Source organism: Oncorhynchus clarkii, unplaced genomic scaffold (genome assembly GCF_045791955.1).
Source record: "Oncorhynchus clarkii lewisi isolate Uvic-CL-2024 unplaced genomic scaffold, UVic_Ocla_1.0 unplaced_contig_3130_pilon_pilon, whole genome shotgun sequence".
Lineage (NCBI taxonomy): Eukaryota > Metazoa > Chordata > Actinopteri > Salmoniformes > Salmonidae > Oncorhynchus > Oncorhynchus clarkii.
The window spans coordinates 670,001-685,971 of NW_027261144.1; the positions used below are offsets into that span (position 1 = coordinate 670,001).

The 15,971-nt window shown below is 44.7% G+C and overlaps 1 protein-coding gene across 1 annotated transcript in view; it reads right to left on the minus strand.

Annotated features, from left to right (window-relative positions):
* LOC139405223 (neuronal-specific septin-3-like) overlaps positions 1-15,971 on the minus strand; it is a 175,053-nt gene that overhangs the window by 103,538 nt on the left and 55,544 nt on the right. Inside the window, exon 2 of the mRNA XM_071147655.1 lies at positions 5,202-6,680. Within this exon, the coding sequence (XP_071003756.1) occupies positions 5,202-6,680 (1,479 nt within the window). The remainder of the gene's footprint in view (positions 1-5,201; positions 6,681-15,971) is intronic.

The following is a 15,971-nucleotide window of genomic DNA, read 5'->3' on the forward strand; positions in this document are numbered from 1 at the left end:
CGAGTACAACACAACAAGACCTGGACCTCATAGTATGACACAACAAGACCTGGTCCTTATAGTACAACAAAACAAGACCTGGTCCTTATAGTACAACACAACAAGACCTGGCCCTTATAGTACAACACAACAAGACCTGGTCCTTATAGTACAACACAACAAGACCTGGTCCTTATAGTACAACACAACAAGACCTGGTCCTTATAGTACAACACAACAAGACCTGGTCCTCATAGTATGACACGAGTACAACACAACAACACCTGGTCCTTATAGTACAACACAACAAGACCTGGTCCTCATAGTACAACACAACAAGACCTGGTCCTTATAGTACAACACAACAAGACCTGGTCCTTATAGTACAACACAACAAGACCTGGTCCTTATAGTACAACACAACAAGACCTGGTCCTTATAGTACAACACAACAAGACCTGGTCCTTATAGTACAACACAACAAGACCTGGTCCTTATAGTACAACACAACAAGACCTGGTCCTTATAGTATGACACGAGTACAACACAACAAGATCTGGTCCTTATAGTATGACACGAGTACAACACAACAAGACCTGGTCCTTATAGTATGACACGAGTACAACACAACAAGACCTGGTCCTTATAGTATGACACGAGTACAACACAACAAGACCTGGTCCTCATAGTATGACACGAGTACAACACAACAAGACCTGGACCTCATAGTATGACACGAGTTCAACACAACAAGACCTGGTCCTTATAGTATGACACGAGTACAACACAACAAGACCTGGTCCTCATAGTATGACACGAGTACAACACAACAAGACCTGGTCCTTATAGTATGACACGAGTACAACACAACAAGACCTGGTCCTTATAGTATGACACGAGTACAACACAACAAGACCTAATACTCATAGTATGACACGAGTACAACACAACAAGACCTGGACCTCATAGTATGACACAAGTTCAACACAACAAGACCTGGTCCTTATAGTATGACACGAGTACAACACTACAAGACCTGGTCCTTATAGTATGACACGAGTACAACACAACAAGACCTGGACCTCATAGTATGACACAACAAGACCTGGTCCTTATAGTACAACAAAACAAGACCTGGTCCTTATAGTACAACACAACAAGACCTGGCCCTTATAGTACAACACAACAAGACCTGGTCCTTATAGTACAACACAACAAGACCTGGTCCTTATAGTACAACACAACAAGACCTGGTCCTTATAGTACAACACAACAAGACCTGGTCCTCATAGTATGACACGAGTACAACACAACAACACCTGGTCCTTATAGTACAACACAACAAGACCTGGTCCTCATAGTACAACACAACAAGACCTGGTCCTTATAGTACAACACAACAAGACCTGGTCCTTATAGTACAACACAACAAGACCTGGTCCTTATAGTACAACACAACAAGACCTGGTCCTTATAGTACAACACAACAAGACCTGGTCCTTATAGTACAACACAACAAGACCTGGTCCTTATAGTACAACACAACAAGACCTGGTCCTTATAGTATGACACGAGTACAACACAACAAGATCTGGTCCTTATAGTATGACACGAGTACAACACAACAAGACCTGGTCCTTATAGTATGACACGAGTACAACACAACAAGACCTGGTCCTTATAGTATGACACGAGTACAACACAACAAGACCTGGTCCTCATAGTATGACACGAGTACAACACAACAAGACCTGGACCTCATAGTATGACACGAGTTCAACACAACAAGACCTGGTCCTTATAGTATGACACGAGTACAACACAACAAGACCTGGTCCTCATAGTATGACACGAGTACAACACAACAAGACCTGGTCCTTATAGTATGACACGAGTACAACACAACAAGACCTGGTCCTTATAGTATGACACGAGTACAACACAACAAGACCTAATACTCATAGTATGACACGAGTACAACACAACAAGACCTGGACCTCATAGTATGACACGAGTTCAACACAACAAGACCTGGTCCTTATAGTATGACACGAGTACAACACTACAAGACCTGGTCCTTATAGTATGACACGAGTACAACACAACAAGACCTGGTCCTTATAGTATGACACGAGTACAACACAACAAGACCTGGTCCTTATAGTATGACACGAGTACAACACAACAAGACCTAATACTCATAGTATGACACGAGTACAACACAACAAGACCTGGACCTCATAGTATGACACGAGTACAACACAACAAGACCTGGTCCTTATAGTATGACACGAGTACAACACAACAAGACCTGGTCCTTATAGTATGACACGAGTACAACACAACAAGACCTGGTCCTTATAGTATGACACGAGTACAACACAACAAGACCTGGTCCTTATAGTACAACACAACAAGACCTGGTCCTCATAGTATGACACAAGTACAACACAACAAGACCTGGTCCTCATAGTATGACACAACAAGACCTGGACCTTATAGTACAACACAACAAGACCTGGTCCTTATAGTACAACACAACAAGACCTGGTCCTTATAGTACAACACAACAAGACCTGGTCCTTATAGTATGACACGAGTACAACACAACAAGACCTGGACCTCATAGTACAACACAACAAGACCTGGTCCTCATAGTACAACACAACAAGACCTGGTCCTCACAGTATGACACGAGTACAACACAACAAGACCAGGACCTCATAGTATGACACGAGTACAACACAACAAGACCAGGACCTCATAGTATGACACGAGTACAACACAACAAGACCTGGTCCTCATAGTATGACACGAGTACAAAACAACAAGACCTTGACCTCATAGTATGACTTGAGTACAACACAACAAGACCTTGACCTCATAGTATGACACGAGTACAACACAACAAGACCTGGTCCTCATAGTATGACACAACAAGACCTGGTCCTTATAGTACAACACAACAAGACCTGGTAATTATAGCATGACACGAGTACAACACAACAAGACCTGGGGAAAAAAAACAATGTAATCAATTTTAGAATAACGTAACGAAATGTGGAAAAATGAATACTGAATACTTTTCTGAATACTTTACGAGTGCACTGTATATATAGGCTGCCTCCCAAATGGCCTCAAATTTGCTCCGATCAATGTGGAGCTATAAACAGGAAGTACCAGTACCAGATCAATGTGGAGCTATAAACAGGAAGTACCAGTACCAGATCAATGTGGAGCTATATACAGGAAGTAACAGTACCAGATCAATGTGGAGCTATATACAGGGAGTACCAGTACCAGATCAATTTGGAGCTATAAACAGGAAGTACCAGTACCAGACCAATGTGTAGAGGTACGTGGTATTTGAGGTAGATATGTAGATGAATGCAGGGTAAAGTGACTAGGCATCAGGATAGATAATAATAAGGTATTTGAGGTAGCTATGTACATGAAGGCAGGGTAAAGTGACTAGACATCAGGATAGATAATAATAAGGTATTTGAGGTAGATATGTACATGAAGACAGGGTAAAGTGACTATCCAGCATACCAAAATTGGTTCTGTGAAAGTTCCCAGAATGTTCTCGTACCACAAAAACTGCCCAGAAAAAAACGGTTCTGTTGATTACAGAATGTTTCAATTAAACATTTGTCTGATGTTGCAACAACGATCCTTAAACACATGTAATTGGTTATTTAAGGGTTCCCAGAATGTTTCATTAGGTTGTGGGAACAGTCTGGTGGACACATAGATATGTTCCCACAACACTAGACCGGTCCAGTCTTGGTTACGGTTGTTTGTGTATAACTAAAGGTTCAATTGTCCTATCAATGAAATCATGTGCAGATTGTCAACATATGAAGTGTAAAAATATGGTTGTGTTTGTATGATTAAAAGGCTGTGCAAATGTCCTATGAATGACATTAAAATGCCATGTGTCTCTATATCACCTACAATACAGTTCTGAAATGAGAATTACCATCCAATCTACAATACAGTTCTGAAATGAGAATTACCATCCAATCTACAATACAGTTCTGAAATGAGAATTACCATCCAATCTACAATACAGTTCTGAAATGAGAATTACCATCCAATCTACAATACAGTTCTGAAATGAGAATTACCATCCAATCTACAATACAGTTCTGAAATGAGAATTACCATCCAATCTACAATACAGTCCTCAGATGAGAATTACCATCCAATCTACAATACAGTCCTCAGATGAGAATTACCATCCAATCTACAATACAGTCCTCAAATGAGAATTACCATCCAATCTACAATACAGTCCTCAGATGAGAATTACCATCCAATCTACAATACAGTCCTCAGATGAGAATTACCATCCAATCTACAATACAGTCCTCAGATGAGAATTACCATCCAATCTACAATACAGTCCTCAGATGAGAATTACCATCTAATCTACAATACAGTCCTCAGATGAGAATTATCATTCAATCTACAATACAGTCCTCAGATGAGAATTACCATCCAATCTACAATACAGTCCTCAGATGAGAATTACCATTCAATCTACAATACAGTCCTCAGATGAGAATTATCATTCAATCTACAATACAGTCCTGAAATGAATATTCCAGTCTGCTTTAAGGAGATATACATCATAATGGAGATGTGTTCCAGTCTGCTTTAAAGAGATATACATCATAATGGAGATGTGTTCCAGTCTGCTTTAAGGAGATATACATCATAATGGAGATGTGTTCCAGTCTGCTTTAAGGAGATATACATCATAATGGAGATGTGTTCCAGTCTGCTTTAAGGAGATATAACCATAATGGAGATGTGTTCCAGTCTGCTTTAAGGAGCTATACATCATAATGGAGATGTGTTCCAGTCTGCTTTAAGGAGATATACATCATAATGGAGATGTGTTCCAGTCTGCTTTAAGGAGAGTATTCCAGTCTGCTTTAATGGCGACCATGTTCTGTGTATGTTTGGTGGGACGTTGATGGAATATTTTCCTAAACCACAGAAAACATGAATATTCTTGAAATGTGTCTGGAACATTTAGTATCTTAAGTTCTGGGTAAGTTCTGTTTGACATTTAGGGAATGGTCTCTTGGAAACATTCCTTGCACACCATGGGAACATTCCTATGAAATCGTTAGTTAATGACCTATGTGTCGGCAGGTAACCTGGCGGTTAAGAGCATTGGACCAGTAACCATGTAAATTTAAAATGCTTACCTTGCACTCTCTTTAGCCCCTGTCTCTGGACCGTCACAGATAGAGGTGATGAAACACGCTCCTGATGCATCATCATCATCGGTGGTGGGCTCTCCTTCTTCACCCCGTTGCTAAGGGCAACCCCGCTCAGAACACTGGCGGCGCTTGGAACCCTGGTGGTCGTCATGGCGTCGGGACGGGAGAAGGAAGCGATCCTCTGCAGGATGGAACCCACGCTTTCTCTCTCTGACATCATTTCCTGTGGCTGGGTGTGCTCCAGTGGCAGGGGTGTGGAGGGGGCCAGGTGTCCTACCTGAGGTCTGGGGGAGAGCAGGTTGAGCTGGGGGGTCTGGGCGGGGGACAGGGGGACAGGGGACTGGCTCACCTTAGGGACAGGCTTGGCCCCCGGGGGGGAGGTAGGTGGGGGAGAGCGGGGGAGGGAGGGGTTGATGTTGTTGTAGGAGACGTGGTGTTTGGCGGCGGGAAGAGGAGTGAGGTCACCACCGGAGCTGTCCAGACTGCTGAGGGATGGGCTAGCTGAGACAGAGAGGCTGCTGGGATAGTGTGCTCTGGGTGGAGGTTTAGGGGGGTCAGACGAGGGGGGAGGATGAGGGCTGGGCTGGGGCGTCTTCACCCCCACCAGACTGTCTAGATCCAGGGGGAACTTGTTGAGACGCTGGGTCTCTTTGGGTTTGGGCTGGGCCTGGTAGCTGTTGTGGTTCTGATTGGGAGAGTAGCATCCTTCCTTCCCCAAGGGACTGGTGTTATAATGCCGCTGGGATCCGCCATTCAAACCCACATTGGCACTGCCATACCTCACCCCTCCACCTCCAGCCCCCCGCACCCCCATCACCCCGCCTCCTCCTTCCCCGATCTGGAGGTCCAGACTGGGCATGGATCCGTGGCTGACCCCCATGGGCTCTGGAGCTCCCAGCCCCATAGGCTGAAACACACTGCCATGGGAAGAGAACACGCCACGCTTCTGCCCAGGACGCTGCTCCATCTGTGGGCTAGTGGAGTAGGATAGAGACCCTGGCTTGCCTGGCGGTACCCCTCCTCCTCCTCCTTCTCCTCCGCCTCCCTGGATGGAATACTCCAGACTAGAAGAGGAGCTATGGAGACTATCATTATCACTGCCTGGGCCAGAGAGAGAGGAGGAGAAACCCTTAGGGTTGAACTTGTTCTGGAAGGAAGAGGCCCTGGTGATGCCTCCGGAGCTCCCTCCATTGTTGTGGATGGCGGGTCTGTTCATGGCTCTGTTGAAGGAGAGACTGGAGACCATGCGGGACTTGAATACAGGGCTCTGGGCAGGGCTGGGGTTGGTACCAAGGCTGATCCGGGAGCGGAAGGCAGGGGAGCCGTGGTTGGAGGTGGGGAACCCTCGACCCTCGTTGGTCTTGTTGAGGAGGGAGGTGGAGGAGAGGGGGGAGGGAACGGGGGAGGAGGGGGAGAAGGGAGGAAGCTCGTCCACATCGTCGACGTCGAAGGATCTTTTTAAAGCTGTAGAGGAGAGAGAAGGAGATATGGGCAGAGGTAAGGGAGGTGGGGCGTGGAGAGAGGGAGGGGTAGAGGAGGAAGAGGAAGGGGGTGAGGGGGAAAGAGGGAGGGAGGGTTAATAAGTGAGTTAGTTCATAACAGTTGAATAGTTGAGCTTTAACAAAATGAATACACTTACTAACTGTTCTTATTTAAGTTACTTTACTTTATTTCACCTTAATTTAACCAGGTAGACTAGTTGAGAACAAGTTCTCATTTACAACTGCAACCTGGCCAAGATAAAGCACAGAAACTCGACACACACAACAACACAGAGTTACACATGGAGTAAAACAAACATTCAATCAATAACACAATAGAAAAGTCTATATACAGTGTGTGCAAATTAAGTAAGATTAGGGAGGTAAGGCAATAAATAGGCCGTAGTGGTGAAATAACTACAATTTTGCAATTAAACACTGGAAGTGATAGATGTGCAGAAGATGAATGTGCAAGTAGAGATACTGGGGTGCAAAGGAGCGAGTATTGAGAGGGGAGGCTGGAGGGGTTGTTTTGTGAAGGCTCTATGTTATACTGAATGCATTTAGATATTGTCGTCCATGTTTTAAGGATCCATGGGATGTCTTTCATTGATGATCCAATCGGCGGGAATCCGTTGCTAAAATGTACAAGGTGATAAAGACATTTTATTCCCTGAAAGACTACAACTCGGTGTGCTGCAGGGGCTTCCTGATCTGGGCTTTTCTGAAAGGGAGGCAGACACCACACCAAAACCCTCTGGTGGGCATAACTGAAAGAACTGACCAGACTCAATGGCTTCAAGTGATTCCTCTCATCAACATGACTTAGACCATGGAGTTGTTTGTGATGTTCTCTTAACGAGCTACACGGTGAAATTCAACCCCGTATTTCAACTGGAATATAGCGAAGAGGATTCAAAACGTAGAGTTGGATTTAGCGAGAAGCTCAGCTATAGCCGATGCACGAAGAGGGCAGAGGACAAATATGGTGCTTAGTAAGTTATTTTTCCTGCAAGCTACCTGGCTAGCTAGCTAAGTTAGTTATGTTTCATTCAAGCTACCTGGCTAGCTAGCTAAGTTAGTTATGTTTCATACAAGCTACCTGGCTAGCTAGCTAAGTTAGTTATGTTTCATACAAGCTACCTGGCTAGCTAGCTAAGTTAGTTATGTTTCATACAAGCTACCTGGCTAGCTAGCTAAGTTAGTTATGTTTCATTACAAGCTACCTGGCTAGCTAGCTAAGTTAGTTATTTTTCATACAAGCTACCTGGCTAGCTAGCTAAGTTAGTTATGTTTCATACAAGCTACCTGGGTAGCTAGCTAAGTTAGTTGTGTTTCATTCAAGCTACCTGGCTAGTTAGCTAAGTTAGTTATGTTTCATACAAGCTACCTGGCTAGCTAGCTAAGTTAGTTATGTTTCATACAAGCTACCTGGCTAGCTAGCTAAGTTAGTTATGTTTCATACAAGCTACCTGGCTAGCTAGCTAAGTTAGTTATTTTTCATACAAGCTACCTGGCTAGCTAGCTAAGTTTAATTTATCTACTGAAACTCATTATGTATTGACATATTACTGTACAGTATCTGAATGTCTAACATCTGTTCGATGCTAGAGAGCCCCCTACAACTGATATAAATATATTTTTTGAATGCATACTGGCAGACAAATTTAGTAAATGTCATCTATTTTTTTATTTTTTTATTTACCAGTCCGTAGATACACCGAATGTCATCATCGGGTGTTTTGTCCGGTGTACGATGCCCAATTATGTTTGAAAAACATCTGACTGACCTAGAAATGCCTTGGACAGCATGAAAACAAACTCAGATTTCCACCAGGGTGAAATGTCCCTTTAACCAGTAGTGATGAGGGCTGTATTTACAGGGTGAAATGTCCCTTTAACCAGTAGTGATGAGAGCTGTCTTTACAGGGTGAAATGTCCCTTTAACCAGTAGTGATGAGGGCTGTCTTTACAGGGTGAAATGTCCCTTTAACCTGGTAGTAGTGATGAGGGCTGTCTTTACAGGGTGAAATGTCTCTTTAACCAGTAGTGATGAGGGCTATCTTTACAGGGTGAAATGTTCCTTTAACCAGTAGTGATGAGGGCTATCGTTACAGGGTGAAATGTCTCTTTAACCAGTAGTGATGAGGGCTACCTTTACAGGGTGAAGTGTTCCTTTAACCAGTAGTGATGAGGGCTATCGTTACAGGGTGAAATGTCTCTTTAACCAGTAGTGATGAGGACTGTCTTTACAGGGTGAAATGACCCTTTAACCTCCAGTAGTGATGAGGGCTGTCTTTACAGGGTGAAATGTCCCTTTAACCAGTAGTGATGAGGGCTGTCTTTACAGGGTGAAATGTCCCTTTAACCAGTAGTGATGAGGGCTGTCTTTACAGGGTGAAATGTCCCTTTAACCAGTAGTGATGAGGGCTGTCTTTACAGGGTGAAATGTCCCTTTAACCAGTAGTGATGAGGGCTGTCTTTACAGGGTGAAATGTCCCTTTAACCAGTAGTGATGAGGGCTGTCTTTACAGGGTGAAATGTCTCTTTAACCTGGCAGTAGTGATGAGGGCTGTCTTTACAGGGTGAAATGTCTCTTTAGCCTGGCAGTAGTGATGAGGGCTGTCTTTACAGGGTGAAATGTCCCTTTAACCAGTAGTGATGAGGGCTGTCTTTACAGGGTGAAATGTTCCTTTAACCAGTAGTGATGAGGGCTATCGTTACAGGGTGAAATGTCTCTTTAACCAGTAGTGATGAGGGCTACCTTTACAGGGTGAAATGTTCCTTTAACCAGTAGTGATGAGGGCTATCGTTACAGGGTGAAATGTCTCTTTAACCAGTAGTGATGAGGGCTGTCTTTACAGGGTGAAATGACCCTTTAACCTCCAGTAGTGATGAGGGCTGTCTTTACAGGGTGAAATGTCCCTTTAACCAGTAGTGATGAGGGCTGTCTTTACAGGGTGAAATGTCCCTTTAACCAGTAGTGATGAGGGCTGTCTTTACAGGGTGAAATGTCCCTTTAACCAGTAGTGATGAGGGCTGTCTTTACAGGGTGAAATGTCTCTTTAACCTGGCAGTAGTGATGAGGGCTGTCTTTACAGGGTGAAATGTCCCTTTAACCAGTAGTGATGAGGGCTGTCTTTACAGGGTGAAATGTCTCTTTAACCTGGCAGTAGTGATGAGGGCTGTCTTTACAGGGTGAAATGTCTCTTTAGCCTGGCAGTAGTGATGAGGGCTGTCTTTACAGGGTGAAATGTCCCTTTAACCAGTAGTGATGAGGGCTGTCTTTACAGGGTGAAATGTCTCTTTAACCTGGCAGTAGTGATGAGGGCTGTCTTTACAGGGTGAAATGTCTCTTTAGCCTGGCAGTAGTGATGAGGGCTGTCTTTACAGGGTGAAATGTCCCTTTAACCAGTAGTGATGAGGGCTGTCTTTACAGGGTGAAATGTTCATTTAACCAGTAGTGATGAGGGCTATCGTTACAGGGTGAAATGTCTCTTTAACCAGTAGTGATGAGGGCTACCTTTACAGGGTGAAATGTTCCTTTAACCAGTAGTGATGAGGGCTATCGTTACAGGGTGAAATGTCTCTTTAACCAGTAGTGATGAGGGCTGTCTTTACAGGGTGAAATGACCCTTTAACCTCCAGTAGTGATGAGGGCTGTCTTTACAGGGTGAAATGTCCCTTTAACCAGTAGTGATGAGGGCTGTCTTTACAGGGTGAAATGTCCCTTTAACCAGTAGTGATGAGGGCTGTCTTTACAGGGTGAAATGTCCCTTTAACCAGTAGTGATGAGGGCTGTCTTTACAGGGTGAAATGTCTCTTTAACCTGGCAGTAGTGATGAGGGCTGTCTTTACAGGGTGAAATGTCCCTTTAACCAGTAGTGATGAGGGCTGTCTTTACAGGGTGAAATGTCTCTTTAACCTGGCAGTAGTGATGAGGGCTGTCTTTACAGGGTGAAATGTCTCTTTAGCCTGGCAGTAGTGATGAGGGCTGTCTTTACAGGGTGAAATGTCCCTTTAACCAGTAGTGATGAGGGCTGTCTTTACAGGGTGAAATGTCTCTTTAACCTGGCAGTAGTGATGAGGGCTGTCTTTACAGGGTGAAATGTCCCTTTAACCAGTAGTGATGAGGGCTGTCTTTACAGGGTGAAATGTCTCTTTAACCTGGCAGTAGTGATGAGGGCTGTCTTTACAGGGTGAAATGTCCCTTTAACCAGTAGTGATGAGGGCTGTCTTTACAGGGTGAAATGTCCCCTTAACCAGTAGTGATGAGGGCTGTCTTTACAGGGTGAAATGTCTCTTTAACCAGTAGTGATGAGGGCTGTCTTTACAGGGTGAAATGTCTCTTTAACCAGTAGTGATGAGGGCTGTCTTTACAGGGTGAAATGACCCTTTAACCAGTAGTGATGAGGGCTGTCTTTACAGGGTGAAATGTCCCTTTAACCAGTAGTGATGAAGGCTGTATTTACAGGGTGAAATGCCCCTTTAACCAGTAGTGATGAGGGCTGTCTTTACAGGGTGAAATGTCCCTTTAACCAGTAGTGATGAGGGCTGTCTTTACAGGGTGAAATGTCCCTTTAACCAGTAGTGATGAGGGCTGTCTTTACAGGGTGAAATGTCCCTTTAACCAGTAGTGATGAGGGCTGTCTTTACAGGGTGAAATGTCCCTTTAACCAGTAGTGATGAGGGCTGTCTTTACAGGGTGAAATGTCTCTTTAACCTGGCAGTAGTGATGAGGGCTGTCTTTACAGGGTGAAATGTCTCTTTAGCCTGGCAGTAGTGATGAGGGCTGTCTTTACAGGGTGAAATGTCCCTTTAACCAGTAGTGATGAGGGCTGTCTTTACAGGGTGAAATGTCTCTTTAACCTGGCAGTAGTGATGAGGGCTGTCTTTACAGGGTGAAATGTCCCTTTAACCAGTAGTGATGAGGGCTGTCTTTACAGGGTGAAATGCCCCTTTAACCAGTAGTGATGAGGGCTGTCTTTACAGGGTGAAATGTCTCTTTAACCAGTAGTGATGAGGGCTATCTTTACAGGGTGAAATGTCCCTTTAACCAGTAGTGATGAGGGCTGTCTTTACAGGGTGAAATGTCCCTTTAACCAGTAGTGATGAGGGCTGTCTTTACAGGGTGAAATGTCCCTTTAACCTAGCAGTAGTGATGAGGGCTGTCTTTACAGGGTGAAATGTCCCTTTAACCAGTAGTGATGAGGGCTGTCTTTACAGGGTGAAATGTCCCTTTAACCAGTAGTGATGAGGGCTATCTTTACAGGGTGAAATGTCCCTTTAACCAGTAGTGATGAGGGCTGTCTTTACAGGGTGAAATGTCCCTTTAACCAGTAGTGATGAGGGCTGTCTTTACAGGGTGAAATGTCTCTTTAACCTGGCAGTAGTGGTGAGGGCTGTCTTTACAGGGTGAAATGTCTCTTTAACCTGGCAGTAGTGATGAGGGCTGTCTTTACAGGGTGAAATGTCTCTTTAACCTGGCAGTAGTGATGAGGGCTGTCTTTACAGGGTGAAATGTCCCTTTAACCAGTAGTGATGAGGGCTGTCTTTACAGGGTGAAATGTCCCTTTAACCAGTAGTGATGAGGGCTGTCTTTACAGGGTGAAATGTCCCTTTAACCAGTAGTGATGAGGGCTATCTTTACAGGGTGAAATGTCCCTTTAACCAGTAGTGATGAGGGCTGTCTTTACAGGGTGAAATGTCCCTTTAACCAGTAGTGATGAGGGCTGTCTTTACAGGGTGAAATGTCTCTTTAACCTGGCAGTAGTGATGAGGGCTGTCTTTACAGGGTGAAATGTCCCTTTAACCAGTAGTGATGAGGGCTGTCTTTACAGGGTGAAATGTCCCTTTAACCAGTAGTGATGAGGGCTGTCTTTACAGGGTGAAATGTCCCTTTAACCAGTAGTGATGAGGGCTGTCTTTACAGGGTGAAATGTCCCTTTAACCAGTAGTGATGAGGGCTGTCTTTACAGGGTGAAATGTCCCTTTAACCAGTAGTGATGAGAGCTGTCTTTACAGGGTGAAATGTCCCTTTAACCAGTAGTGATGAGGGCTGTCTTTACAGGGTGAAATGTCCCTTTAACCTCCAGTAGTGATGAAGGCTGTCTTTACAGGGTGGCGGCATCAGGCCTCAGAGAGATCAAACAGGCACTAACAACGGTTCTGTCTGGAGGCACACGCACAGACAGATACACACACACACACACACACACACACACACACACACACACACACACACACACACACACACACACACGCACAGACAGATACACACACACACGCACGCACAGACAGATACACACACACGCGCACACACACACACAGACACACACACACACACACACGCACGCACGCACGCACGCAGGCAGGCAGGCACGCACGCAGGCAGACAGACAGACAGACAGACAGACAGACAGACAGACAGACACCTGATATTGACTGCTAATACAACATGGACAGTCTTGAAAAGCAGAGCAGTTAGGGTTGATGAAAGCACCAGAGAGGAAGACTTTACAAAAGCCCCACTCTTTTGTATCTCTCTGTCTGAACCAAATGTGATAATTTAACACACAGCTCCTACATAGGGTGTTTCCATGTAAAAGGACCCGTGAGCACCAACATGTGAAGTTCGCAGGAGCATGTCAAACTGGGTGTCGAATGAAAGCTAAGAGTCTATGTTTTCAAGAAATTAAGGGATATATTTAAAAAAATTCCAACGATTTTCTATGCAACAAAACAAAAAAGTCTCTGATTTCTGGTCAAACAGAAAAGTGGTCTTAGAAGCACAGTAATGTGGAAGTAAAGACCCCTGACAACTAATATCAACACTTACATTTAGTTTAGGAGAAAGTCTTTGCCTTCTGTAAGCTCAAGAAACATTGTCACCAACCAGATGTGGTCTTGTTTTGGGGGCGGAGCTCATCACAATAGTAGCCTGTGTGTAGAATAACACCCAAACATGCAGAAGAAGGATTCTTCATATTTCTACCTCAGTGAACCTATTCAGGATACATCCCCATGAAGAGAATGATATTCACATCCATCATTATGTATTTCTGTGTAGTACAGATCAGGGACCCGTGATGTCATTCTGTTACCGGAATTCTGGATTCTGAATTTTAATATAACCTTTATTTAACCTTTATTTAACTAGGCAAGTCAGTTAAGAACAAATTCTTATTTACAATGAAGGCCTACCCCGGGCCAAACCTGGACAACGCTGGGTCAATTGTCCACCGCCCTAGGGGACTTCCAATCATGGCCGAATGTGATACAGCCTGGATTCGAACCAGGGATTGTAGTGATGCCTCTTGCACTGAGATACAGGGCCTTAGACCACTGCGCCACAAACAAAATATATTTGTTCGTAGTCAAGGTGTCCTGTCATAGCTGACAGCCCAGTCTTTCTGCAGACGTCGTATTTAACTGAGTGTTTTGGGAAAATGTGGATAAATAAACTGAGGGAGATTTTACCCACTGTGTTTTTGTGACATTTTGTGACATTTTTCTGTCACAGTCGATTGTTCACAGTCGTCCTTGTTCATAGAGTTGTATGGTTTGTTAAACTTTAAAATCAATGTTTTTTTTTTTGTTCGGCATACATTTTAAAGTGAGAAATCTGAGTCAAGGCGTTTCCCATGGAATTGCCCTATAACAAAAGAGATAAAACTCAAAAGTCCATCAACATCTAAAATGTGGAATCTACATTTGCCAAACTGAGTTATTCTCAGTGTGAAACGCTGAGAAGAGGAAAATTTAAAGTCCCCCCCCAAAAAAGTTTGATCCTGTGAAGTGTGACAGTTTCTTTAATCGTTCTTTCTCCTTCTTTCTCTCTCTCTCGTTTTCTCTTCTTGCTCTCTGTCTCGGTCTCTCTCTTTATCGCTCCTCTCTCATTCTCCCTTTCTGTTTTGCCTCTCTCTCTGTTTGAACACAAAGCGATCTGTGGTTAAACCTCTCTCCCTCTCCCGTTTCGACCTTTGCCTTTGTGTTACAGCAGCGTCCCTTCCTGTGTCCAACACACACACACACACACACACACACACACACACACACATACACACACACACACACACACACACACACACACACATCACACTCCCTTCCTGCATCCCCTCCCTCTCTCCGTAGTGGGGGGTTTAGGCCAACAGGCACAAAGGGGTGATTGAGGGAGCAGGGTGAGAGTCAGAGTCCAGAGAGGTTAGGTTACAGCAGACCCCAACACAACACAGGATTCATCTCACCAAATAAATGGAGGGGAGAGAGAGACAGAGAGAGAGACAGAGAGAGAGGACAGAGAGAGGACAGAGAGAGGACAGAGAGAGAGAACAGAGACAGGACAGGGAGAGAGACAGAGACAGAAGAGAGACAGGACAGAGAGATGACAGAGACAAGGAGAAGGTCACGCCGATAGGTAAAAGTTAGAAAGATATAGACAAGGAGAAGGTCAAGCCGATAGGTAAATAGATTTTAGGCGTTGTCAGAATTCTTTAAGATACTCTTCAAAATATGTTTTGGAAGATGGGCAGGGTCTCCGCTGTCCTGACTTCAGGGGGAAGCATGTTTCACCAATGGGGTGCCAGGACAGAGAAGAGCTTTGACTGAGCTGAGCGGGAGCTGCCCTCCCCTGGGGGTGGGAGGGCCAAGAGACCAGAGGTGGCGTAATGGATTGCTGGGGTTGGAATGTACAGTTTGAGCCTGAAGGTAAGGAGGGGCGGTTCCCCTTGCTTCCCCTGTTGACAAGCACCAGGGTCTTGAAGACGATGTGAGCTTCGACAGGACGACAGCATAGTGTGATGAGGAGCGGGGTGACATGAGAGAACTTAGGAAGGTTTGAACACCAGGATTCTGGAGAAGTTGGATAACACTGCAGCATTCTGGAGAAGTTGGATAACACTGCAGCATTCTGGAGAAGTTGGATAACACTGCAGCATTCTGGAGAAGTTGGATAACACTGCAGCATTCTGGAGAAGTTGGATAACACTGCAGCATTCTGGAGCAGTTGGAGGGGTTTGATGCCAAAAGCGGGGAGCCCAGGCAACAGAGAGTTGCAGTAGTCCAGACGGGAGATGACAAGCTCCTGGATTAGGACCTGTGCTACTTCCTGTGTGAGGAAGGGTTGCACTGTACGGATGTGGTAGAGCTTGACCCTGCAGGAGAGAGTCACTGCTTTGATGTTTGCAGAAAACAGCAGGGTGTTGTTTAGTGTCCTGCCAAGGTCCTATGCACTCTGGGAGGGGAACACTATGGAGTTGTCTTGTAGAGGTCTTGG